Source organism: Dromiciops gliroides, chromosome 3 (genome assembly GCF_019393635.1).
Source record: "Dromiciops gliroides isolate mDroGli1 chromosome 3, mDroGli1.pri, whole genome shotgun sequence".
Classification (NCBI taxonomy): Eukaryota; Metazoa; Chordata; class Mammalia; order Microbiotheria; family Microbiotheriidae; genus Dromiciops; species Dromiciops gliroides.
In genome coordinates, this window is record NC_057863.1 from 266862790 (window position 1) to 266890072 (window position 27283).

The following is a 27283-nucleotide window of genomic DNA, read 5'->3' on the forward strand; positions in this document are numbered from 1 at the left end:
CTAAAAGAAGATAACATTGTCCATGGGATCTTTTTGGTCTCAACTTCCAGGATACAGCTTCCTTTCCTTTCCTCCCTTCCCTACAAACCCTTCCAATAACATGGGGTAGGCCTAGGACACCGCTGCCCTGGGATTTGATTGGCCCCAGCTTCCCTGATGCAGCTTAATCTCTAGGGAGCACACACACAGCCTTGGTGGGTGCCTCAGACCATATGAATCTCATATCCTGATGACCTACTGAACAGATGTGTTTTCCAATGGAGATGAGGAGGGCCATGTCCCAAGAGCCCAAGTGTCATCGTTTTGTATTTTTGCTGTGTTAGGGCAAAGTAAATCTCCACTGTTAAATGTGTGAGTTCTTCCTTTTGCCCCAGCCTCAAGCCTGAACTTAAAGAAAATGCTGGTGATAAAGCAGTACCTCCACCAGAGGGTGAGGCCCAGAAGTCTAGCGGGAAGCCGGTTATATAGAAAGAGTCCAGCTCTTGAAAGAGGACCATTCTTTTCCTTTCTCCTTGTGCATCTACCAAAGGGCAGTGGGGAGAGGAGGGGAATCCCTCTTCCTCTCCTTCAACCCACCCCATTGTCCATAGTGCTTACAGTGGAACTTCTTGCCTAGCAGGAGACACTGCACCCAACAGGGAGTGGACTCAGGGAGTCTAATAGGCAGTCAGTGGAGACATCTCTAAGGGTAGCGGTCCCTAGCTGTAGTCAAAAGATCTAGCTATGGTTTCAAGAGACAGCTACCCACGGTAGTGGAAAGTCAAACTATAGACTGGAGCAGACACAAGGAGTCCAGCTAAGTGACCTGCCCAGCTGAGACACTGACAAGTTGGGGGCAGTGTGAGAGTACTGAGAGAAGAGAAAGGACATTAGGACCCTGCAGTACCCAAAGCTTATGTTGCTTTGACCCAGCATTCTCAATATCACTGTGCCCGTTATCCTACTGATGCTGTAGCACAACTTGTTCCAGGTATATGGAGGAAATCTTTTGTATTTATTTAATAATGTTTTGTGCCTAACTTAATAATAGAATAATGTTTTGTACCTAACTGAATAAATGTCTCTGTGTTGAGCTAATTTTGTCTACTGGCTAATAATTAAAGGTGAATGTACTGATGGGGACTTGTGAGCTATAGTTTTTAGGAGTACAGAACCACACAATACATCTGACCCTGGGATTAGTAAACCCTACCCACCCACAAGCCAAGGGCAAATGCAAGTTGAGACTGGGGTAGGTGGGAAGAGGAGTGGTTTGGGGAGTAATCCATTAACATCCTAGTAAGAACATTATATTTGGAGTCATAATGAGTCCCATTTGTGCTTCTTACAGCATGGCTGCCTCTGGGTAAATCATTTAACACCTCAGAGAGGTGGTACCTACCTCTCCTTATAAAGACCAAATAAAATAATAACTATGAAAGCCAAAAAGAATTAGGCTTATATGCTTCATAAATATGATAACTACCATTTACATATTACTCTTGGGCTTGCAAAGTGCCTTACAAACACTATCTCATTTAATCCCCACTACAATCCTATAAGGTAGGTGCTGTAATTATCCCCATTTTACAGATCAGGAAAAAAGGTGGAGAAGTTAAATGACTTGGACAGGATCACCTTTAGTGAATGTCTGAGGCAAGATCTGAACTCAGGTCTTCCTGACTACAAGTAGTCACTCTATCCATTGTTCCACCAGGTTCCCCAGGCTCTCTTTTTATCAAGCTCCTAGAGGGTAAGAAGGTGTGAATGAAGAGCAACAGAGCCACAAAGCACTTTATTTCTACTCGAAAGAGAAGCAAAACAGCATCTAATAGGGAACAGTCTCAGTGTTCAGCCCCTGTTGCCCTGGGCCAAGGGCAGCACACAGGGTGGTTTCTGGATGTGGAACTGTGCAGCTCTGTCGGAAGAGGCCTGTAGTCCCTTAGGGTTCAGACTTCTGTCATTTTAGACTGAGTGACTGGCAGCAATAGGCTACTGCTCTGACATCCAGAGGAAAACATAGTTGTGACTAGTGAAATGAGGACCAGTGAAATGAATTCTATGTTTCCTGATAAGGAATGAGGGGAAAGGACACAAGGGAACTTGACTCAACAAGTGGTTGAGGTGGGAGCAGGGGAGTAAGGTCCAGTTTCTTGCAGCATACATACTTCCTGCAGGGTGGGAGGTGGGACTATGGTAGTCAAACATGTTTTCACTGGCTCATAGCTCTTATCTTGCTGTATAATTCTATTCACATCTAGAACTCTCCCTTTTTCCTGACCTCCACCAAACTAACTTTCTTCTAACTCTAGAGAATTAGACAACTTTTTAGTTGTTGCAGGGTATTCCTGCTCCTCAGCAAATATTTCTTGCTGCTTAAGATGCCAAGCTCAAGAAATCATTACCTGTGTCTTTTGATTTCAGGGTCACAATGGTTGCTAATCTCAAAATACCACCTTGTGATATGTACCCTTAAGCAAGAAACCAAAGGACCTATTCCCATACAAAATCAGATGAAGGCCTCCTGTAAAAAACAACAAACACGATCCCACTGAAATTACTTTGGAGTCAATCATGGAGTGAAGTGTTGGTCCTGGTATTTGATGAACATATCTGGGTTGGGTGGATAATACCAAGAAGTCCCAGAAGACATGAAGAATTCAACGAGTCAAGGGAGATTGGCAGTTGGGAATGATTAGGTGGGACTCACTTCTGGCTCTGCTGGATCCTGCCCTTGCTACTTGCCTCTCCCTGAGAAGAGACATATTATATATATATATATATATATATATATATATATATATATATATATATATATGTATGTATGTATGTATATATATATGTATGTATATATATGTATATATATGTGTGTGTATGTATATATATATGTATGTATGTATGTGTATATATGTATGTATATATATGTATATATATGTGTGTGTATATGTATATATAATTTTTATATTTTATTTATTTATAGAATCTTGCTGAGATGGCTTCACTTATAGAGAATGTGAGATTTAGAGGTGGGAAATCTAATATGGCTGATTCATTTGTTTTCTCCTAATCTTCAGCTTAGAGAAGTAGCTGTGATATAATGGAGAAAACACTGGTCCTCAGGCCTGGGTTCAAATTCTAGCTTTGCCACTCACTGACTTAGTATGTAGCTTTGGGCTAGTCTCTTCTGAACCTCAGTTTCCTCCTCTATAAAATGGGAGGTTAGACTAGAGGACCCCAAAGTTTCCTTGTAGCTCTCAGGTCTTCTTTTTTTTTTAAATAAACATTTTTATTTTTGACTTGCAAATTCTAACCCTCTTTTCCACCCTGAGGTGGTAAGTAATCAGTTATGTTATGCATGTGCAATTATGTAAAACATTTCTATATTAGTCATTTTGTATAAGAAAATTTGAATAAAAGAAAAAAATGAAAGAGTGGCAAATAGCATGCTTCAGTCAGTGTTCCATCCATATCTTTCTTTGGAGGCAGATAGTATGCTTCATCATTAGTCCTTTGGAATTGTCTTGGATCATTGTATTGCTGAGAATAGTTAAGTCATTCACAACCAATATTGCCATCACTGTGTACATTTCCCTGGTTCTGCTTACTTCATTATACATCATTTCATATCAATCTTTCCAAGTCTTTCTGAAATCATCCTGCTTGTCATTTTATAGCACAATGATATTCCATCAACATCATAAACCGCAGTGTTTTTAGCTATTCCCCAATGGATGGGCATTCCTTTGATTTCCAATTCTTAGCCACTACAAAAAGAGCTGCTATAAATATTTTTGTACAAATAGGTCTTTTTCTGCTTTGGGGGATGTCTTGTGGATATAAACCTAGCAGAGATATTGCTGGATCAAAGAATATGCAGTTTGATAGCACTTTGGGCATAGTTCTAAATTGCTCTCCAAAATGGTTGGATCAGTTCACAACTCCAACAGTGCCCCAGTTTTTCCATATCCCCTCCAATATACCACATTTTCCTTTTTTTTTTTTTTGGTATATTAGCCACAGTGTGAGGTGGTACCTCAGAGTTGTTTTAATTAGCATTTCTCTGATCAATAGTGATTTAGAGGATTTTTTCATATGACTATGGATAACTTTGATTTCTTTGTCTGGAAAACTGCCTGTTTATATCCTTTGACCATTTATCAATTGGGGAATGACTTAGGTTATTATTAATTTGACTTAGTTCTCTATATATTTGAGAAATGAGGCAACTTATTGCAAAAATTCTTTCCCAGTTTTCTGCTTTCCTTATCATTCTTGTTGAATTGGTTTTGTTTGTACAAAAACTTTCTAATTTCATTAAATCAAATTTATCAAATTTGATAAATCAAAATGACCTATTTTACATTTTGTAATGCTCTATCTTCTTTGGTCATAAATTCTTCCAAAAGGGATATTCTTAACAGGAGACTTTCCTTTGGCAATCTCAGGCCATGCCATGGAGAGGCCTACAACTTCAATTCATGTCAGGTTCTTGAACATTCCCCAAAGCATTCAGTGGTCAACTGCTCTTCCCCACATTGAATGATGGTCAGAGTGGTGGTAATAGGACTGCAAAGTATCAACAAGCTACTTTATGGGAGGAGGGCAAATTGAAGCAATAATAATTACTCTGAGTGGCTCCATTGACTACTTAATTGGATTTAGGCCACTTATCTAGGACCAGTGGGAAGGCCTAGAGAAGCAGCTTTATTAAGGTAATAGGAAGACGCCAAGCTCAAGAATTCATCACCTACGTCCTCTGACTTCAGGGTAAAAATAGTTGTTCATCCCAAAATATTAACCTGTGATGTGAATTCTTCTCATTGCCTCCCAAGAAACCAAAATATCTATTCTCCATTAAAAAAAAAATCATAGGAAGGCCCCCTGTAAACAAACAAAAAAAACCCAATCTCACTGAAATTATTTTTAAGTTATTTTCTTTTCCATTGAGAGGGGCGGCATCCACTTAAATTGAGAATAGGTTAAATGCCTTAAGTTAACAGTAAAGAAACATGTGACCAAGGGCATAATCTTGGTTTGGCAATTACCCCCCCCTGTTTAAAAACTCTTTGGGGGGGGGGACTCTTTCCGGGATTAAAAAAGGGGGAAAAAAAAAAGATTTTAAAAAGAGAACAAGCCCAGAAAAACCATGCAAAGTCAGATAATTTTGTTATGCCTCTCAATCACAGCTCAACCTTTGAAATAGCTGCTAACTTGATCCTGTATAGGTAGGGTCTCATTGAATCATGTAGTTCACACAGAATCCTCTTTAGATGAAGAGTTAGTTGCTAAGGTTCAGAGGAAATTAAATGACTCACACAAGATCACATGATAAGCAGAAGACTTGGGATTCAAACCCAGATTCTGATGACAAATCCTTTATTCTTTCCACTGTACTGATTGAGCTTGATTTGCCTATTTGTCTTTGAGGTACAATTTCTCCCAATACAGTCCATCTACATTTAATTCTGTATATTTGGTAAACCCAAACTTTTTCTTCTTTTCTTTTCTTGCTTTTTTTTGGGGGGGGGGGGAGAGGCAATGAGGGTTAAGTGACTTGCCCAAGGTCACAAAGCTAGTGTCAAGTGTCTGAGGCTAAATTTGAACTCAGGTCCTCCTGAATCTAGGGCAGGTGCTTTATCCACTGTGCCACCTACCTGCCCCAAACACAAATGTTTTTCAAGGAGTATACTTAACTGAGTAATTTGCCAAGATGCATTAATACTAGTCAAAAGATCCTAAAATTTACAAAGGATCTTGGGAATTTTATGAGAAGCCTTGCATTCCCATAGAAGGAAGCTTTGTAATAGAGGTAGCAGGGGCAGCTAGGTGGTGAAGTGCACAAAGCACTGGCCCTGGATTCAGGAGGATCTGAGTTCAAATCCGGCCTCAGACACTTGACCCTTACTAGCTGTGTGACCCTGGGTAAGTCATTGAACCCCAATTGCCTGAAAAAAAAAATAGAGGTAGCTTGCAATATGGCATTAGAAAGTTATTTTACCTGAAGGTCACCTTGACAGCCCATAATGAATGGCCCAGTAAATGTCCCAAAGGACAAGTGTTTCCCCTCCAACACTATGGGTGTTGACTTACTGTACTGGCATTTCTCCAGCATAAGAAACTTTCATGTATTACCTGTTTCTGTGATGAAGCAGATTCTACATGTAAAACTTGGTTATGAATCATTAAAATTTCAGAGTATTTAATGATATTGGTAGGTTTTTAAAAACTTTTTATTCCATATACACAGTTTGAATTTTGCATGTTTTTCCTATATATTACAAATATTTAGTTATTACAAAATCTCTCACATAAATCAGTAGGCAACTCAAAGAGAATACTTTATAGGAATTAGCTGTGAGAAAGCATAAAGCTACAAAATGTACTTTTATTTTTATTTCTTTCTAAGTGCACTTTTAAATGAGATCCAAGACATGTAACGCTTAGGTATTACTAGAATGGATTCACAAATTAAGTTTACCATTTTTCAACCTTTTTCTCTGATACAAACTGGCCATGAGGTTCTGTAACATTTGGGGGTAAAAGAGCCAAATAAACTGGGGTTTCAGCTCCTTCTTCTGGACTTTTGGTAGCCTTGGGTCCTGCCATGTCGGTTCTCACCCATCCTGGGCAGCAGGCATTCAGAAGAATATTATCACCTTTCCTCTTCTCATTCAGTTGTCTGGCATGGATCCTAGACAAGACAGTAACTCCAATCTTGGACACTCCATAAGCAGTGTTGGGCCAACCTTCCTTCTCATGCACTCCCTTCTTTGTATCTTCCACAAACTTTTCCATGAGCCCCACCAACTCTTCCTCTGTGATTGTGTCACTCCTAAACTTCTGCTGTAATTCTGGGCTGCACTTTTGAAGAGAACGTACACTCACCACACTAGAGACGTTCACCACTCTACCTGCAATAAAACATATGGACACATTCTTTGTCATATTGTTTTTACAAACCATTATCTTAAAGAATTCAAAGTTTATCATTATTTCTTCATTAATTTTCATGACATTGTGAATTGCAGGTACATTTTTAATAGCTGAGGATGCAACTTTTTTATTTTGGTAGGATGCGAAACTATGAATTATCCACACATCTAGAAATGATTTTGCAAATAAATAATAAGTGAAATGAATGAAAAAATACAAAGTGCTATCTATACACCAGGTATAGTGCTAAATGTGTATATGAACATAGTTGGCAATGTTGTATGGAAGAATCGAACCTGCCTATCAATATTTAATCAATGTTTAAACACTCTTCTCATACAGTGAGAGGAAATTTTCAGTCAAAGTGATTATAAAATCAATTCAAATATCTCATAGGCCTCACTCCTATGCAGAAATCTTTGCATATGTCTTTAAAATGGCAACAAGCAAAAAACGATACTCTTGACTGATAGCTGTGATCTAAAAATAAATAGGTGATATTTAGTAGAGATGAAAGTATTCCAGAAAGTCCTTATGATGGCCTATAAAAACACTTATTGATACCTGGGGGCTTCCCACTAATGGACATTGAAGCTCTACCTGGTTGAACTGGTAGTTCAGAAGCTAAGTTACTTTCCAAATCATGGAACTTAGAGTATGTGTGGTAAAATTAAAGTTTACGTATAGTCTATAAACTATGATTTTTAGCATTCTATTCCCTTTACCCCCAATCTACCATGATCATGGCAGAATTGGAAGGGAGTCATACAGGGCTGCAGACCATTTTTTAATTGTATTTTCTTGCATGGATTGTGTGGCCAAAAAAAAATTATCATCAGATGCATAATGTATAGGTGAAGTGCTTTACTGCAGTTAGCTAGACTGGTTCTGTGAAAACAGACACAGCCCGGGGCTGGCACCATACTCAAAAGCCTTTTCATCAAGGTAATATAGCCTGAAGAACCCAGGGCCAATTCCACAGCATGATAAGGCATCACAGAAGGACGCTGGGGAAAATTAATGAATACCATATTTTAAGATAGATATAGATATATTTACATGAACCTATAGTCATTAATTATGACAATTTCCATATACAAAGGGCATAAAGTGAGGGTTGCCTATGCACCCACAAATCTACTATGTAGAACTTCTTTTTGCATAAGGGATATATCAAATTGAATGTGATAGTACCAATAATTCTTTTTTTTTCCTTTGGCCACTTCTGAAGTTTCTTCTGTTTTGTTGTGAATTTTTTTTTTCCATTTATATTTTTGCCTTTCTTCTTTTTCTTTTTTTTATATCATTGTCCCTATATTTCCACAATACTGCCCATACCAAATAAAAGCCTTCCCTTTAAACAAATAAATATAGTCAAGCAAATAAAGTTACATAGCTTTATTATATACTTAAAAGGAACAGTCAAGCAAAAACAATTGATGTTGTATTAGGCATAGTAAGTTGTATGTAAGAGACTTGCAGTTTTGTATACAGTCATCTTTTTTCTATTCTACTATGTTATGGAAATGCCTATTTTTTTTTCTTAAGTTCAAAATAAAATAAAGCAAAAAATTTCTTATACTACTACTACATAGTACTCCAATATTATTTTTTATTGTTACTTTTTATACATTCCTGTATCCTCCTCATACCTACTATAGGTGTTAAAAGAGAAAAAAAAATTGCTGAATTAATGAGACTGGTATGTGGTAGGTTAGTGGGTCAGCCTATAGTGTTACACACATAGAGGAAAAATAAGAAAAGGAAACCAGAAATTTCATTTTTGTTTCAATTACCTCTACATGACCATACTCTAGGATAGACTAAAATTAACCTTTAAGAATATGAAGGTACTTTTCTAAAAATAATAAACTATTAATATACCCCTTTAAAAGATAATATAGTCTGACCTAGCTTTTGGGAAAGCATATTTCAAAGGGTTCAGAGGAAAGAAAGGTAGGATTCCATGAAATTCTGAAGACACAATTCTAATGAGAAGAAAAAAAAAAATGGGATCTGTCTTAAAAGACTAATGTGGCTGATCAGGGAACTCACTAATCAAATTAGATTTTGAAGAGAAATGTATAGAAGATGAGTGTTAGCGTGTAGCACAATCCTGTAAAAACAGTGTCTTCAATGCTAAAGTTCAGAATGAGCTAGAGTTGGGTGAGGGAACCTAAGAATGAAAATTCCGCCCCCCCCCCCCCCCAGCTCAACTGTAAGAAAAAGGAGTAGTAATGAAGGGACAGGACCTTTGCCTGGGTGGATAACTGACAAAAGAGAAGGCAGAGCTCCTCGATTTTTATTTTGTTTAAGTCTCTATTACATAAGGGCCTGACTTTTTTACACTGGAAACGAGAGAATAGAAATGACTAATGGGCAGTTGATACCCAAGAAAAGGATCATGGCGGGCTAGGGCGCTGGGCTGAATGTAGTAAGATGAAATTCATTACTATTGTGCTGTAAGAAACGATGAGCAGGAGGAGTTCAGAGAAACCTGGAGGGTCTTGCATGGGCTGATGATGAGTGAGATGAGCAGAACCAGGAGAACATTGTGCACAGTATCATCAACATTGTGTGTTGACCAACTGTGATAGACTAGATTCTTCTCACCAATCCAATGGTACAAGAAAGTTCCAAAGGACTCATGATAGAAAAGGCTCTCCAAATCCAGAAAAAAAAAAAGAAAGAAACTGTGGAATATGGATGCTGATTGGACCATACTATCTCTTTTGTTTTTGGTGCTGTTGTTTTTCTTTTTTGAGGTTTTTCCTTCTTGCTCTGATTCTTCTCGTATAACATGACTAATGCAGAAATATGTTTAATGTTATATATCAGATTACCTGCTGTCTAGGGGAGGGCGGCAGGGAGGGGAGGGAGGGAGAAAAAATTTGAAATTGGAAATCTTATCTAAACAAAAGTTGAAAACTTAAATAAATAAAAGAAAAAAAGAAGAAATTCACGATTAGGGAGGCATTTTTATATAACCGCTGTTCTAAAAAAAATCTGGGGTTTTAACGGACTACAGGTTTACTAAGTGAATTAGTAGTGTCATCTAGCAGCTACAAAAAGCATCTAGAAATAGGGATGGGATCAGTTCAATGTTTTGTTATGGGGGATGGGGGTGGTGTGCCTATGGGGCATGTGGACAGGACATACTTTACAGTATAACCCCCATTGTTTACATTTTCTCCATCACCTTAAGTCCAGACAATCCACAACAAATCAAGCTCTGATGTGTAAACTTTGCTGATTTCTGAGGTGTAAATGTTTATGATGAAAATTTAACAATCAGCTTGGGTTCAAGCTGGCTCCAGCACACTCCTATATACCTGATAACCCTTGTAGTTTGCTACTATATTTTTTGGCCTATTGCTATTCTGACTATTCAGCTCTCTCCCTGCAGAATCAGAAAATGAAACCATCTAATTATCTCAAATGTCACTGGCCTCCAGGAAGAAGATAATCTATATGATGTTCTATCATCCAGGTAAAGATAAATTTTCAAGATGTTAAAGCACTTCTTACTTCAAAGAATGCCTTAACTCATCTGAATATGGAGGGCAGCTACCTTAAACATTTATACTATATTTCAATAGTTTGGCCTTATTCTAAAGATCAGTATTTTTTTTTCTGTTATGTACCTTAAAAAAACGGTATCCTTACTTTACCTAAAGTAGATTCCAAATACATGAAAGGTGAGAGGGCTCTTCTAATAAGGAATGTGATTTAAATGACAAATATTATTCTCTTTCCTCCTGGGAATGTAAGGACTTGAAGATGGCTTCCCCTAACTTACTACTGTCAAGATTCCCATGTCAGACTACCCATCTCTTTTGAATATTAGGAGACACCCTGTTTTCCACAGCTAAGGCCCAGCAAGCAAGCTGTGTCTTGAGCTTGACATAACAGCAATCCTATGCAGTTTACCCTCTGGATGATCTCAATCACAGCAAAAATTCCAGAATTGTTTCACATTAGCACCAGGTAGTCTCTGAGCTTGCACAAGTGCCTGTAGTACCTGTGTTCTGGTCATGAAAACCTATCATAAATCAAACTTGTCTCATTGTTGCTGTCACCCCTTATTGCCAGGGCTACAGCTCACTCTGTAGCCATTACTATATGTGCTGAGATTTGCCCACACTAAAGTGAGTTTTCTACTAGAGGGGACCTTGACACACATGTCTAGTTTCCTTCCTCCAACAGAAAAAAGAAAGCAATTTGCTTATGGTCACTATTACCTCTTTGTTTTAATTTTGTTTTTTATTTTATTTTTCAGAGTTAATTGTGATTATGATAACTCTAAAAAAAACCCCAGAGAACTCACACAGGTTAATAATGGCTGCAAAACCTCTGTGACACTTTGACCATTTGTTCTCAGGGTTGACACTACACAAAAAACAAGTGATGTATTTTTAAGACTCTGTTGGGAGGATGGATGGCAATAATTTTATTAACTTACCAGGAAATCTCATTCAAAGGAAAAAAGCTTCCTCTAATGGTGTTGGAGGTATCCCAAACTGTATATTCCAAGGAATTAAAAATTAAATTCGTCTCCTTTTGCAATAAATTATTTTTCAGGTCTCTATGGCAGAAAAAAAAAACCCCAACTCTTCCTGGATTCTCTATCTTCTGTTTAGGAAGTAGCTGACACAAAGGTTATTCTCCTTCTCCTCCCCCTGCCCCCCCTTTTCTTTTTTGCTAAGTCATGCTTTATAGAACTCATGTAATGTATTCAAACGTTTTCCAGTCTCCCTGAATTAAAAGGGAGGTACTTATGTATCCTGGAAAAAGAGTTAGATGTGACATTAGAGATTATCAGAGCTAATTTCTTCTTCTCAACAAGTGTTAGAATTAAGGGCCAGACAAAGTGGGATAATCAGACAAGGCAACATTGTTAGACTTTGAGCCAGAATTCAGATCTTTTGTTTACTACAAAATGGTTGTTTGATAATTCTTGATTTCCTCCTTATAAAGAAGAGTACTGTTTGGTGTTCCAAATACTGAATTTACCTTGGGGCTTTATCAGAGGCAGTAATTCTGCAGAAACATTTCTGGTGCCAAAAAAGTTGGTTTTCATTGTCACCTCAGCTTGAATGGGAAAAGGTGTGGTATCAGCAACTAAAAAAAAAAAAAAAAGGGGGAGGGAGAGGAAAAAAAGGAAGAAAATGAAGAGTAAGTTCAACAGTAATCAAACTGCACATTTCCATTTCTGAAGCAAAGAAATTCACATAATTTTAAAAGAAGGAGGTGATAAGTATTTCTCTAGCTCGTACTATGTGACAGACACTTTACAAATATTATCTCATTTGATTCTCAACCCTCTGAGGCAGGTGCTTTTGTTATACCCATAAACAGTTAACAGAGGTTAAGTGATTTGCCCAAGGTCACACAGGTAATGTCTGAAGCTAGAGCTGAACTCAGTTTTCCATAGTCTAGGCCCTGTGCTCTATACACTGAGACACTTAAAGTTGAAGGAAAAATGAAAAATTCATTGAAATGCCCAGACTACTTGGTACATTACATGACCAAGTCTCATGTAATGAAAGTCTCAGTAGAGGCTTAAACTTCTCACAAAAAAACCATATATAAATGCAATTTGTGATTACATAAAGAGGAGACATAATCATAGAGATACAGTAACATTACCTACCTAATCAAACTCTACCAGGGAATTTGACACCTGGTGAAATTCAGATACCTGAGAGTTATAACAAGATGCTTTGTGAAGCACAAATATTCAACAAGTTCAATTCAACAAGCATTCACTGAAGAAACTATAGGTAAAGAAAAATACCACTAGGGATGCAGCACACACAAAAGAAACCGCCCCTGTTCTCAAGAGTCCAGCACTCTACCAGAAGCCTACAACACCTACACCAGTAAGTCAATAGGAGATATAAACAAAATGATAATTTCACCAGGTAAGGTCAAATAGATGGCACAGTGGATAGAGCTAGTCCTGGAATCTGGAAGACCCGAGATCAAAATCGGTCTCAGACACTAGCGGTGTGACCTTGGGCAAGTCATTTAACCTGTTTGTCTTAACCCACTGATTCTTCTGGAAAAGGGAAACCACTCCAGTATCTGGGAAGAAATCCTCATGGACAGTGTGGCCCACGCTGTCAGGAAAAGTCGGGAACAAATGAACAACAGAATGCATTAACAACCAGTAGCTGTTACAACCTAAAACCCTTTTTTCCTGTAGTGAGGAGTTATGTTTTACAGTGAGCACAATCAATTACAGTGACTTTCATTTACTTACACACACACACACACACACACACACACACACACACACACACACACACACACACACACACATACAGAGTCTCATTCCTAGATTTCATACCTTTGAAGGCCATTCCAGCATTGTTGACCAGCACATCCACACCCCCGTACCGCTCCTTGAGAAAATCTCTCAGGGTCCGAATGCTCTGCAGGTCATCAATGTCCAGCTGGTGGAAAAGGGCGTTCAGTCCCTCCTCCTTCAGCTTCTTCACAGCCTCCTGGCCCCGGGTAAGATCCCTGGAGGTGAGAATCACATCCCCGGAGAATTTCTTGCAGAGATCGCGCACTATGGCAAAGCCGATCCCCTTGTTACTCCCGGTCACCACGGCCACGCGGCTGCAGGAAGACATGACTCAGCTGCTGTAGAGAGCAGGAACTTCAAGACACTGACCAGGGGACTGTCCGGGGATGCAAGTCACTGAAGGCACGGGCAGGGAAAAGCGGAAGAGCGTGCAGGGATGCCTGAGCTGCAACTTGGGGCGGGCACTAGTTTTTAAAGCCAATACGCAGGCGCAGCTCCTCCCTCCTTCCCGAGGACCACTGGTGAAGGTGATTACGTAACTACCCAGGTTCTCTCTTCCCCTGTCGCACACATATCTGTCTCTCACTGGAAGACGAGCTAAGGAGACCCAGGATCCAAAATTCCAGGTGGAGAAAGAAAACAAAACAAAAAATCCAAAGCATTTTCTTTTGTCTCCCTCTGTCCTACTCTCTGATGTTTATTTAGCTTATAAAGATTTGTTTTCCCCCTGATTCGTTTCTCCTAAATCCCCCTCAGCTCCTCCTAATGGGCTGCTAAAAGTTCAATGCACTTGATGTGGGATGGAATTTGGGGTCAAATTGATTGTGAGTCATCCCAAAAGAATTACAAGACTCAGTGACTCAGTTTCCCAAGTTTTATTGCAATACTGTGAGAGAACCAGAATAGTGGAATGGTATCTCTCGAATAGTGAAAGAAAAGACAGTTATATTTATAGTATAGATAAATTGATTATGTCTCATTATAATAATCGCCACCTTGGGGAGGTAGGTACCTTTTTCAGTGGAGGTGTGTTTTTGGGGTTTACATGTCATAAGGTGAATCTGGGGACAAATTTGGCCTTTTCTGCACATGTCTCTTTCTGATTCCCATGACTAGTTTCGAGATATAATAATTCTTCTTTAGAATTTCTATAGCCTTGTCATTTTCTTTATTGTTATTTTGACCTGACCCTGATCCATTATGGATACTGATCACAGTGGGTACTATAACCTACCATAAGTTATCCATTAACTGGGGTCTAACTCCCTTTTGGAGCTCATATCTGAATTAAAGCTTGGATCTTAGGTTTTTCTATTAACCCCCTTTTGCCTCCTACATCACACTCATACTTGCAAACTGTTCAGGATACTCCTTAGTTACAAAGAAACATCCCCAAAAAACAAAAAACCAAAAAACCAAACTTTACCAGTCACATTAGATAAGATTTAGATTCTCTCTGTGAGAGAATTCTTTCTTCCCTCAATGTTTTATTGACAATAGCAGCTCATAATGATATGTGTCAATAGGACAATAAGGAAGCAAGAGTAATGATATTTACAGATAATATAAAAGCTCCAAGCTTTCCTCTCTCATGAACAACTAAGAAACAGAAAAAAAAAAAAGATGGGTCGGTGAGGTTCACCTATTTTTTCTCCTTATCCTTCAATGGAGGTGCTACAGAACAAGAAATGTTCAATAGGCAAGAAACCAGGGGAAAGAGAAGAAAAAACATCAATTGCTAAATAACTAAATATTTGTATCTAGTTACTTAGCTGATATTCTCCAGCTAGTTGAATATGAAACATTTATTTGATCCACAGGGAAATCCTCTTTTTTTTTCTCCTTCATGTATACATTCTGTTCCTTCTATTCCTAAAAAAACAACAACAAAAAGAAATCTTGGGCTATATGAGTAAAATTGTGAAAGAGGAATAACTTGAGCTTTTCACTTATGATTTATATTTAAGTGTTTCTAGCCAGTACAGACACAGCTTTCAGGGCATTTTTAGATGCTCAGAATCCTGAACATTCATCTACTCTGGAGTCTTACCTCATCAAGCCAATCCAAAGGATCCTCAAGTACCCTCTTCTCTTAAAGGAGCTCTTTGCCCTTACAGATGAAGAAAGTGAGGAGCACTTCTACCTGGATGGTGTCAGGTTTTTGTTGTTGTTGTTTTTTGTGGGGGCAATGAGGATTAAGTGACTGCTCAAGGTCACACAGCTAGTAAGTGTCAAGTGTCTGAGGTCCAATTTGAACTCGGGTCCTCCTGAATCCAGGGCAGGTGCTCTATCCACTGTGCCATCTAGCTGCCCCGTAGTGAGTAAGTTTTTGCTAGTGCTTCACCACACTCCTTATTTTTTTGGAAAGCCTATTATTCTGTATGTAATGAATCCATATAAATAGCAAATATTTTTCCTCCTTTTATCCATTCCATGATTTCTCCCCACCCCAGTGGCCATCAAAACAATGAGCAAGGTTGCAAGCCATATAAATGAAATACAAAAAATCCATGAAGAATTTGGTGTTGTATTTGACCAGCTAATTGCTGAATAGATGGGAGAGAAAAAAGTAAGGATTTCATTCATGGGTGTATGTGTGTGTGTATGTGTGTGTGTGTGTGTGTATTATACTATTACACTAAACCAAATTCAAAATTTCAAACACCTTGTCTTTTTACATTTTATCCTTCAAAATACAAGATTTTGAATTTTTTGAGTTTGCCATGATAGTAGATCCTGAATTGTTTGTAATGTAAATAAGCATGGGTTTCATTGATTTTTTTTCTTTCAACCAGTCAATCAACAAGTAAGGACCTACTGTGTGCTCTTCACTTGTGGAAGGTGCCAGTGACACAAATAGAATTGATGAAACAGTCTTTACTCAAAAGGAGTTTATATTCTAATGAGAAGAAAATAAATAGGAATAAATATAAAGTAGCTAAATACAAGGTAATTTGAAAGGGAGAATACTAGTAGTGGAGATAAGAAAGGCTTCAGGCAGAAGGAGGTATTTGAGTTGTGACTTGAAGGAAGAGGAGGATGTGTGTGTTTGTGTGCATGTTTACTGAGCAGGCTTTTCCATCCTTTTTGCTTATTCTTTGTTATGACAGATGAGTTTCTGGAAGGGAAAAGGGAAGGACAAATGGAAACATCAAAGTGATATTGAAAACAGAAGATATCACCAAGGACCAGATAATGAGGGCCTAACTAGGGTGGTAGTGATATGAATGGAGGGAAAGGAACTGATGGGAAAGATACTATGGAGGCAGAATCAACAAAACTTAGGTACTGATTTAAGAAGAAACATCCATGTGTTTTTCTAGACAAGAGAATTTGATTCACAAGTTAATATTTATTGAAATAAAGTTAATTATCTGAGTTAGTCTTTCTACTATTTCAGTGAAGTTCTCCCAAATACAAAATTAAACTTCTCAATTAGTTATGTATAGCATGGCTAACTAATTAAAAATGCCTTTTACTTAGACCTGGAAAGATCTTAGCCATATCTCCTTTGAGGCTTACTTAGTTTCCTGGACTGACTGAGATAACTAAGAGTCCTTGTTACTGAAACAGAATGTACTCAAAGAATCAAGGTGGGTGAGAGGGGAGTGAATCTTTGGGTGTAGGTAATCACAATGTGTCAAAATGTGTGTTTTCTGTCCTTGAATGCTTATGAACTGTCTTTTAAAAGTTGTATTTTTATGAACTTAAAGCAAAACAATGTTGTTATGAGTGCTGTCTTGGGTATGTGGGGGTGGGGAGTAACAGTGGAATATGTTGGGAAACGTAGATTGTAAACTCCTCAAATTCTATCCTCCAGACACTAAGCTTTAGCCCCTTGGCACAATTATAACCTGAGCACTACTCAGGTAAACACAGCCAATAGCTGCACAGGTAACACTGGGAAAATTCTCACCTCTCCAGTAGACATGCATCCCTCAAGGGTAGGTTTTGTGGTCGGGGCAGTGACCTGGGTAAAAACTTAGCTTCTCCCCTTTTGTTTTGAGTGGCATAGGAAGAGCAGATGTGGATTCTTGTGATCTTTATCACAGATATCATTATATTTCCCCTACAAACCTACTCTTCCACCCTGCTTCCCTGTTCTAATGAGGACACCATCATTTGTCTAGTTACCCAGTTTCACAACCATGATTCACAATCTTCAGATCCCAGTAGTTGTCAAATCTGGTTATTTCTCTCTCCAACATTTCTTTCATACATCCAATTTTTTCTGTTCACACAGTTAGCACTGCACCACCTCTTGCCTATTATAATAGTCTCCTAATTGATTTCCCAGCCTCAAATATGTCTCCTCTCCAACCTATTCTCCACATAGGAGTTGTAGTGTATAAAACTATATGTGGTCACCTTATTTCTGTCCCAAGTTTGGGGAAAATTAGCTGGGGTTCCTAATATAGTTGTTACTTATAAATTAGAAGCTTTAGCACCAGTTTTGGGGCATTTTGCATTTATTCTTTCTTTCTTTTTTTATTTTTAGTGAGGCAATTGAGGTTAAGTGACTTGCCCAGGGTCATACAGCTAGTAAGTGTTAAGTGTCTGAGGCCGGATTTGAACTCAGGTACTCCTGACTCCAGGGCCGGTGCTCTATCCACTGCGCCACCTAGCTGCCCCACATTATGCATTTATTAAAATATATTAAATATTAGTAAAGAGAGAACACGTGTCTCTGAAAGTTAAGAAAAAGCCTATCTAGGCTAGAGGAGAGAATAGAACTCAGCCTGGCCTTCTAACCTAGAGGAAAAATAAAACTCAGCCTGGCCTGCTTCTTTCTCCAAGTCCTCTTCCACCAAGAGCTCCTCTGAGAGAGTCTGAGTGTTACCACGCTCACTCCTTGCTGGTTCTGAAAAAGAGGTGGCCCTTCCACACTGCTCAAAGCTAATTGGCTAGCATCATGCAAATCTATTGGTTTACTGGACTTGAGGGTGGTACTGTATTCAGGTCAGAATTCACACCCTCTGAGAACACACCCTCTAGAGAGCCAGCCAGGCAGGTGTGGTTTTAATTGAATTAACTTTAAGTGAGTTAAGTGAAGTCAGTCAATCCAATCAATCTTTTTTTTTTTTAATAGTAAGGCAATTGGGGTTAAGTGACTTGCCCAGGGTCACACAGCTAGTAAGTGTTAAGTGTCTGAGGCCAGATTTGAATTCAGGTACTCCTGACTCCAGGGCCAGTGCTCTATCCACTGCGCCACCTAGCTGCCCCAATCCAATCAATCTTAATCCAATCAATCCCCTTGAGCTGGGGCCTTTGGGCATTCCCAAAAACCTATTATTTTCTCTGAGTCAAAGTGATTTTCTCAAAGTATTGATTTGATCATGTATTCAATAAACTCCAGAAGTTTTCTGTTGACTCTAGGATTAAATATTATTTCCATTTTATTTCATGTTCTGACATTTATAATTTTTAAGGTTTGTAATATACACATAATAAATTTATTAGTACATACTATCAATAAGTGTGTATATGTGATGTCTGATCAAATTTTTTTTTACTGTTATAAAATCTCCTTCTTCAATAAGTCTTAGCATTAATGTCCTTTCTGTTTTGAATCATTCTCCTAAACAATAAGGATAGAAAGAAATTATTGTCAGAAACTGAGCTTTCTTTGGACTAAGTTAAATTTTTTCCTTTTCCCTTTTTTTTTTTTTAACTAGAGGACTTATAATTTGAATAGTCTTTTTTCTCTCACTCCACAAACCCTCTCCATTCTTGAAGCATCACTTTGTGTACTTTGGGGTTTGGGGCTTTTTTCTGGTCTGTATTTTCTTTTGCAACATGGCTAATTTGGAAATGTTTTGCAAGACTGTACATGTATAATTTATATCAAATTTCTTGCCTTCTCAAGAGGAGAAGGAGAGAATTTGGAACTCAAAATTAAAAAAAATATATATTAAAAAATTTTAAATCATTACCTGTGTCTTTCTTTGGTGCCCATGGCCCATGTATCTGGATTTTAGGAACATTCTAGGACCATCCTAGAGACATTTACCACAGGATTTCACACAGATTTCAGGGTAACGATAGTTGTTAATTTAAAAATACCAACTTCTGATGTGTCCCCTTAAGCAAAAAAACCCAAAAGACCTATTTCACATACAAAATCAGAGGAAGGCCTTGTGTAAAAACAAAAACAAAAATAAAAACAAAAACAAATCAATCCCACTGTAGTCAATCATGGGCTACAGTGTTAGTCCTAGTATTTATCAAGGTTGGGTGGTTAATCAAAAAAAAAAGTCCCAGAAGACAATAGGAAGAATTCAGTGAGTCAAGGGAGAATAGCTGCTGGGAATAAGTTAGGTGGGAAACACTTCTGACTCTGCTGAATCCAGCTACTGCTTCTTGCTTCTCCCTGAGAAGGGACATTTTTTTTAATAGGAAACTTTTATTTATATTTTATTTATTTATATTTTGTTTATAGATTCTTGTGAGATGGTTTCACTTATGCTGTCTATATCTTCTTTGGTCCTAAATTCTTTCGGAAAAGATATTCTTTTTGGTGAGACAATTGGGGTTAAGTGACTTGCCCAGGGTCACACAGCTAGTTAAGTGTCAAGTGTCTGAGGCCGGATTTGAACTCAGGTCCTCCTGAATCCAGGGCCAGTGCTCTATCCACTGCGCCACCTAGCTGCCCCAGGAAAGGATAGTCTTAACAGGAGACTTTCTCTGCTTTTTGGAAGTCTCAGGCCATGTCATGGAGAGGCCTGCAATTTCATGGTAGATCCTGGCTTTCATGAACATTCTCCAGAGCATTCAATGGTCAACTGCTCTTCCCCACATTAAATGATGTTTCAGAGTGGCAGTAACAGAACTGCAAAGTATTAACAGCTACTTTATGGGAGGGTAAATTGAAGCAAATCATTCATTGGTAATTTTTTGAAAAGTTTTTATTCCATATAAACGATATGAATTTTGCATGTTTTTCCTACATTACAAATATTTAGTCATTACAAAATCTCTCACATAATTACTAGGCAACTCAAAGAGAACACCTTATTAGCTATGACAATGATTCAAGTTACAAAATGTACTTTTATTTTTATTTCTTTCTAAAAGTGCACTTTTAAATGAGATCTAAGATATGTAATGCTCAGGTATTACTAGAATGGATTCACAAATTAAGTTTACCATTTTTCAACCTTTTTCTCTGATACAAACTGGCCATGAGGTTCTGTAACATTTGGGGGTAAAAGAGCCAAATAAACTGGGGTTTCAGCTCCTTCTTCTGGACTTTTGGTAGCCTTGGGTCCTGCCATGTCGGTTCTCACCCATCCTGGGCAGCAGGCATTCAGAAGAATATTATCACCTTTCCTCTTCTCATTCAGTTGTCTGGCATGGATCCTAGACAAGACAGTGACTCCAATCTTGGACACTCCATAAGCAGTGTTGGGCCAACCTTCCTTCTCATGCACTCCCTTCTTTGTATCTTCCACAAACTTTTCCATGAGCCCCACCAACTCTTCCTCTGTGATTGTGTCACTCCTAAACTTCTGCTGTAATTCTGGGCTGCACTTTTGAAGAGAACGTACACTCATCACACTAGAGACGTTCACCACTCTACCTGCAATAAAACATATGGCCACATTCTTTGTCATATTGTTCTTACAAACCATTATCTTAAAGAATTCAAAGTTTATCATTATTTCTTCATTAATTTTCATGACATTGTGAATTGCAGGTACATTTTTAATAGTTGAGGATGCATCTTGGGGAACTATGATTTGCCCCCACATCTAAAAGTTATTTTGCAAAGAAATAATAAGTGAAATGAATGAAAAATATAAAGTACAATCTATACATCAGGCACAGTGCTAAATGTGTATATGAACATAGTTGGCAATGTTGTATGGCAGAATTGAACCTGCCTATCAATATTTAATCAATGTTTTATTAAACACTCTTCTAACACAGTGGAGGAAATTTTTAGTCAAAGTGATTATAAAATCAATTCAAATAGCTCAAAGGCCTTAGCCCTATGCAGATATCTTTGCATCTATGATCCAACTGTTTCAGAAGTTTGCTCCAACAAACACTGTAGTCACCCCTCCACCCCTATTACTCTTATTCACATCCTCCCATATGTTTGGAATGGACTGGGGGAAGGGTATAGATCATGCCAGAGACCTTCTTCATTTTCTCTTGACATCACTCTGGCTGTTTACCTGTCATCCCTTGCTATTAGCACATGACTAGCTCATCTTCTCAGCTTTTCATGTAAGTGCTTTTTATTGTTCTCCGGAGTTCCTCATTTGGTTTTACATTTAATAAATATATATATATATATTTTTAATTTAATTTTTTTATTTTTGGTGTGGCAATGAGGGTTAAGTGACTTGCCCAGGGTCACACAGGCAGTAAGTGTCATGTGTCTGAGGCCGGATTTGAACTCAGGTCCTCCTGAATCCAGGGTCAGTGCTTTATCCACTGTGCCACCTAGCTGCCCCTATGTTTACTATTAATATCCATCAGGAGCCTCTCTGCTGCCTTCCCTGTAGTAATAAGTTTTTAATTCTTCAGACAGTTGTATTTAATGACTTACTGCCATATAGCACCAATTGTAGAATGTTGTATTAAAACATGGGCCTTTGCTTTCATGGGCAGTTGGTGGTCATTAAAGGAGTTTTGCAATTTCTCAAAGGCTTTCCAGTTTCCTCTTTTCCTCCTGTTAAACTCAGGGTCTGAGATTATCTAAATCTCTATATATTTATACCTGAGACAGTTAGATGTGCTGTCATGACATGATTTAAACAGAGAAAAAGAGCAGCAGGCTAGAGTATTTTGGGGAAATCTGAATTTTTCCAAATATATATATACAAGTGCATATAGATTATGTGTGGACTATATATATGTATATATACATGCACATACATACATATATATATGCATACATATTGACAAATACTGGATTCTTTGGAGGATGTCACAGCAAAAATCATAGAATTCTTTTCAATGACCTTCTGATCATAAACGTCAAGTGAGGCAAAAAAAGGGAGAGGTATCCCATGATGATGGAGAGAAACACAGACTCCAAGTTGTTGAGAGATTCTCTAGCTATTTCTGTGGATGACACTGCGTTGCTTGCCTAAAAACATTTCTGAGTATCTTAGAACACATCAATAAAACTGCACTTAGCTAGGTTGGTCCTGTTATTATACTCTGCTGGTATAATCTGAAGAACCCAGGGCTACTTCCACAGCATGATAAAGCATCACAGGACACCATATAAAATTAATGAATACTGTATTTTTAAAAATAGATATAGATATAGATATTCCTGTTAAATCTATAGTCATTAATTATGGCCATTTCCATATACAAAGGGCATAAAACGAGGGTTGCCTATGTATCCATAAATCTACTATGTAGAACTTGTTTTTTCATAAAGGATATATCGAATGTGATAGTACCAAAAGTAACTTTCTTTTCTTTGGCCACTTCTTAAGTTTCTTTTGCTTGCTTCTGGCTTGTTGTAAATTAATTTTTTTCCATTTGTGCTTTTTGCTTTCTTCTTTTTCTTTTTTTTATATCATTATCCCTATATTTCCACAATACTCCCCATCCCAAATAAAAGCCTACCCTTTACACAAATAAATATAGTCAAGCAAAACCAATTGATGTTGTATTGGGTTGTATCTGAGACAAATGTCTCATTCTCTACCCATAGTCCATGATCTCTCTGCCAATACTTTTAATCTTTTTTTACTTTGTGGTTTTTAAGAAAGAGTTAGTTTTCTTTATCCAGAAATTTCATTTTTGTTACAATTATCCTCAGATGACAATACTCTGGGATAAACTAAGATAAATATTTAAGTATACGAAGGTATTTTTGTAAAAATAATATACTCTTAAGGTTTTTTAATACATCCTTTTAAAAGATAATATAGGGGGCAGCTAGGTGGTGCAGTGGATAAAGCACCGGCTCTGGATTCAGGAGGTCCTGAGTTCAAATTCGGCCTCAGACACTTGACACTAGCTGTGTGACCCTGGGTAAGTCCCTTAACCCTCATTGCCCCGCCAAAAAAAAAAAAAAGAAAAGAAAAGTCCCAAAAGATAATATAGTCTGACTTAGTTTTTGGAAAAGCATATTTCAAAGGGTTCAGGGGATAGAAAGGTAGGATTCCATGGACAAAAGTACTTGAAGGAAAGTTAGCCTAAGTTAGCTCAAGAGAAATTCTGAAGACACAATAAGGACACAATTCTGAGTAGAAAAAAAAAAATGAGATTTGTCTTAAAAGACCAAAGTGGATGCGCAGGGAACTAACTTATCAAATTAGATTTTCAAAAGAAATATATAAAAGATAAGCATTAAAGTGTAGCACAGTCCTATAAAACCAGTGTCTTCAATGCTAAAGTTCAGAAGGAGCTAGAGCTGGGTGAGAGAAGCTAAGAATGAAAACTGTATTTTCCCAGCTCAACTGTAAGAAAAAGGAGGATCAAATAAGGGACAGGACCTTTGCCTGGATGGAGACAACCTGTTTTCCAGAGCTAAGGCCCAGCAAGCAAGCTGTGTCCTAAGCTTGGCATAACAACAATGCTTTGAGGCTCAGCCTCTGGATGATCTCAACCACAGCAATATTGCAGAATTGTTTCGCAGTAGCACCAGGTGGTCCCTGAGCTTGGACAAGTACTGTAGTACCTGTGTTCTGGTCATCAAGTCCTGCCATAAATCAAAGTCTCATTGTTGCTGTACCCCTTATTGTCAGGGGTATAGCTCACTGCATAGCCACTAGTATATGGGCTGAGATTTGCCCACACTAAAGCAGGTTTTCTACTAGAGGGGGCCCTGGCACACATGTCTAGCTTCTTTCCTCCAACAGAAAAAAAGAAAGCTTTTTGCTTATGACCACTGTTATTTCTTTGTTAAGTCATTTGCTGAGTCATGCTTTATGTAACTAGTGTATTCAAACATTTCCCAGTCTCCCTGAATTAAAAGGGAGGTACCTGTGTATCCTAGAAACAGAGTTAGGTATGGCATTAGGGATTATGAAAGTTAATTTCTTCTTTTCAACAAACTTTATAATGCAGGTCCCAACAAACTGGGATAATCAGACAAGGCAACATTGTTAGAATTGGAGCCAGAACTCAGATCTTTTTACTACTAAATGTTTGGTAATTCTAGATCTTTCCTTCTCCTATAAACAAGATTAGTACTTTGTGCTCCAAATACTGAATTTACCTTGGGGTTTCATCAGAGGCAGTAATTCTGTAGACACATTTCTGGTGCTAAAAAAGTTGGTTTTCATTGTCACCTCAGCTTGAATGTGAAAAGGTGTAGTATCAGCTTCTGAAAAAAAAATGAGGGGAGGGGAAGAAAGGGAAGAAAATGAAGAGTAAGTTCAACAGTAATTAAACTGAACATTTCTATTTCTGAAGCAAAAAAATTCACATAATTTTAAAAGAAGGAGGTCATAAGTATTTCTATAGCTGACTATGTTGACAGACAATTTACAAATATCTCATTTGATTCTGACAACAACCCTTCTAGGAGGGTGCTTTTGTTATCCCCATATTAAAAGTAAGCAAACAGAAGTTAAGTGATTTGCCAAAGGTCACACAGGTAGTAATTGTCTGAAGTTAGAGTTGAACTAGGGTTTTTGCAGAGTCCAGGCTCTGTGCTCTATCCACTGGGACACTTAAAGTTGAAGTAAAAATGAAAAATTCATCCTAATACCCAGACTAGTTGGTACATTATATGACCAAGTTTTAAAGTGTTGTTAGAGGCTTAAACTTCTGAGAGAAAGCATTTATAAATGCAATTTGTGATTACATAAGCAGGAGACATAATTATAGTGATACAGGGAATTTGACACCTGGTGAAATTCAGAAACCTTAGAGTCATAACAAGATGCTTTGTGAAGCACAAATATTCAACAAGTTCAATTCAACAAGCATTCACTGAATAAACTATGGATGGCTAAAGAAAAACACCACTGGGGATGCAGCACACACAAAAGAAACTGCCCCTGCTCTCAAGAGTCCAGCACTTTACCAGAAGCCTACAACACCTACACCAGTAAGTCAATAGGAGATTTACAAACTCAAAGACCTTTTTTCCTGTAGAGAGGAATTGTGTTTTACAGTCAGCACAATCAATTTTAGTGACTTTCATTTACACATGTCTCATACCTTTGAAGGCCATTCCAGCATTGTTGACCAGCACATCCACACCCCCGTACCGCTCCTTGAGAAAATCTCTCAGGGTCCGAATGCTCTGCAGGTCATCAATGTCCAGCTGGTGGAAAAGGGCGTTCAGTCCCTCCTCCTTCAGCTTCTTCACAGCCTCCTGGCCCCGTGTAAGATCCCTGGAGGTGAGAATCACATCCCCGGAGAATTTCTTGCAGAGATCGCGCACTATGGCAAAGCCGATCCCCTTGTTACTCCCGGTCACCACGGCCACTCTGCGGCTGGAAGACATGATTCAGCTGCGGTAGAGAGCAAGAACTCCAAGACGCTGACCAGGGGACTGTCTGGGGATGCAAGTCAGTGAAGGCGGCTGGGCTGTGTGGAAGAGCGTGCAGGGATGTCTGAGCTATAGGTTGGAGTTGGCACTGGTTTTAAAGGCCACCTGCAGGTGCAGCTCCTCCCTCCTTCCCAGGTACTACTGGAGAAGGGTGATTACATAACTTCCCTGGTTCTGTCTTCCCCTGTCCCATACATATCTGTCTCTCTCTGTCCTTGTTTTTGGAAGAGGACCAGTGACATAACAGGGTGATATCTTAACTTGTGGATGTGAATTGGATTTAAATGAGGCAGAGTTGCACAAATTGTCAGTTTCACTCTCTCTTCCAGAGTCATAGAAGTACGCTGGCAAGACAAAAGTCAGGACTACTGTGGATGGTTGGGATGCAGTGGATGACCTTGGGCATCTTAGATGTCTCACCAAACTCCACAGCACCTATTTCAGCCACCTTCCGGACTGTTATAACAACTTGCTCTCAAGCCCCATTCCTCCTCGGAAATTCTTCACATGTTTAGGATAGACAGCCCGCCACCCCAACACCCCATACATTCTCTAGACTTTCTCTAGCAGTAGTTATATCTGGTGCAGGAAGTACAGATGGACTGGGGAGCTGGAAAGGAGGTGGTGCATGACAAGTTCGATTTGGGGAAATGACGAATCTCTTTGCTCAGTTTTCTAAGTTCCTCTAAATCGAAAACCTGTCTTTTAGAAATGAACTTATTACCAGTGTTGCTATATGATAGAACTCCACTGCCTCTGAAGAATTAAGAAAAATGTCACTTTTGTGGGTTTTTTTTTTTGAGGTAAAAAAAAAATAACACATGGTGCTAAATAAAGAGGCATGTAGAGAATATAAAGAGGTTGCAACACATTAAAAAACATTATAGTTGTCATTTAATCTCCAGAGAGCAAAGGTACATCAAGGAATTGTAATACGAAGAGGAAATGGGCTGTTACAAGGGCGAGGTCGAGCACTGACAGGGAGACAGTGTTTTCCTTTTACCCTAGTGATATTGGGAGGAAGTATCCTCCCTTTTTATTCTCTTCCGAACGCGTGGCTTCTAGGGGGCTTAGGGTGAGGTGGGGTGCGGTGGGGTGGGTGTAGGTGTTCCTATTCTGTACCAAAGGCAAAGAGATCACGTGATCATCTAGACAAGCCCAGACCTGGTTTCCAGTTCTGGGATTGCCTTTTCTATTCCATGTTTCTTCCCCTGAGCACAGGTGATTGAGCATCATCTTGGACTTCAGAGATCTGGTGTCATTGAGAGGTCTAAGTGGCTGGCAGGAGGAGGTCCTCCATACAACTACCATAATGTTTTATGGAGGATTAGATAGCTCATCAACCGGAGAGTGAGCTCATTCACATTTTGGTTTAACAAAAGATATGTAAAGCGAGGGAATTCTTTAGAATTTAGAGACTTTGCGTAAGAAGGAAGGGAAAGGCATAGTACTTACTAGGTGCTATGGACTGTGCTAAGCACTTGAAAAAAGATTCTCTCATTTGATCTTTAGAACAACTCTGTGGGCTGCAATTATTACCGTTCCCATTTCATAGCAGAGGAAACCAAAGCCGAGCTCTC

General features: G+C 38.6%; 2 protein-coding genes across 3 annotated transcripts; both read right to left on the reverse strand.

Annotated features, from left to right (window-relative positions):
* Positions 1–6362: 6362 nt before the first annotated feature.
* On the reverse strand, positions 6363–13688 carry LOC122751447 (carbonyl reductase [NADPH] 1-like). Its single transcript, XM_043998507.1, has 3 exons — positions 13265–13688; positions 11926–12033; positions 6363–6890 (listed from the first exon to the last, which is right to left on the reverse strand). The coding sequence occupies exons 1-3, from the start codon at positions 13551–13553 to the stop codon at positions 6454–6456; spliced, it is 834 nt and encodes a 277-aa protein (XP_043854442.1). The 5' UTR covers positions 13554–13688; the 3' UTR covers positions 6363–6453.
* Positions 13689–20137: 6449 nt separating this feature from the next.
* On the reverse strand, positions 20138–27278 carry LOC122745653 (carbonyl reductase [NADPH] 1-like). 2 transcript variants are annotated; one of them, XM_043991055.1, is made up of 4 exons: positions 27243–27278; positions 25370–25647; positions 24420–24527; positions 20138–20804 (listed from the first exon to the last, which is right to left on the reverse strand). In XM_043991055.1, exons 1-4 carry the CDS (start codon positions 27254–27256, stop codon positions 20368–20370), a joined length of 837 nt encoding a protein of 278 aa, XP_043846990.1. In that variant the 5' UTR covers positions 27257–27278; the 3' UTR covers positions 20138–20367. The 2 variants fall into 2 exon arrangements, with proteins under 2 accessions (XP_043846990.1, XP_043846991.1); XM_043991056.1 differs by lacking the exon at positions 27243–27278 and having other exon boundaries at positions 20139–20804; positions 25370–25827.
* Positions 27279–27283: the final 5 nt, after the last annotated feature.

What these genes read in the sequence shown, in the direction of transcription:
- LOC122745653 (XM_043991055.1), bottom strand. An exon ending in TGCTGGAATGGCCTTCAAAG is followed by an intron (nt 24,528 to 25,369) that starts GTATGAGACATG and finishes TTTTTTTTTCAG; the next exon opens with AAGCTGATACTACACCTTTT. An exon ending in GCCTCTGATGAAACCCCAAG is followed by an intron (nt 20,805 to 24,419) that starts GTAAATTCAGTA and finishes GTTTTATTGCAG; the next exon opens with GTAGAGTGGTGAACGTCTCT.
- LOC122751447 (XM_043998507.1), bottom strand. Translation starts at nt 13,553, where the DNA reads ATGTCTTCCTGCAGCCGCGTGGCCGTGGTGACCGGGAGTAACAAGGGG. An exon ending in TGCTGGAATGGCCTTCAAAG is followed by an intron (nt 12,034 to 13,264) that starts GTATGAAATCTA and finishes TTTTTTTTTTAG; the next exon opens with TTGCTGATACCACACCTTTT. An exon ending in GCCTCTGATAAAGCCCCAAG is followed by an intron (nt 6,891 to 11,925) that starts GTAAATTCAGTA and finishes GTTTTATTGCAG; the next exon opens with GTAGAGTGGTGAACGTCTCT.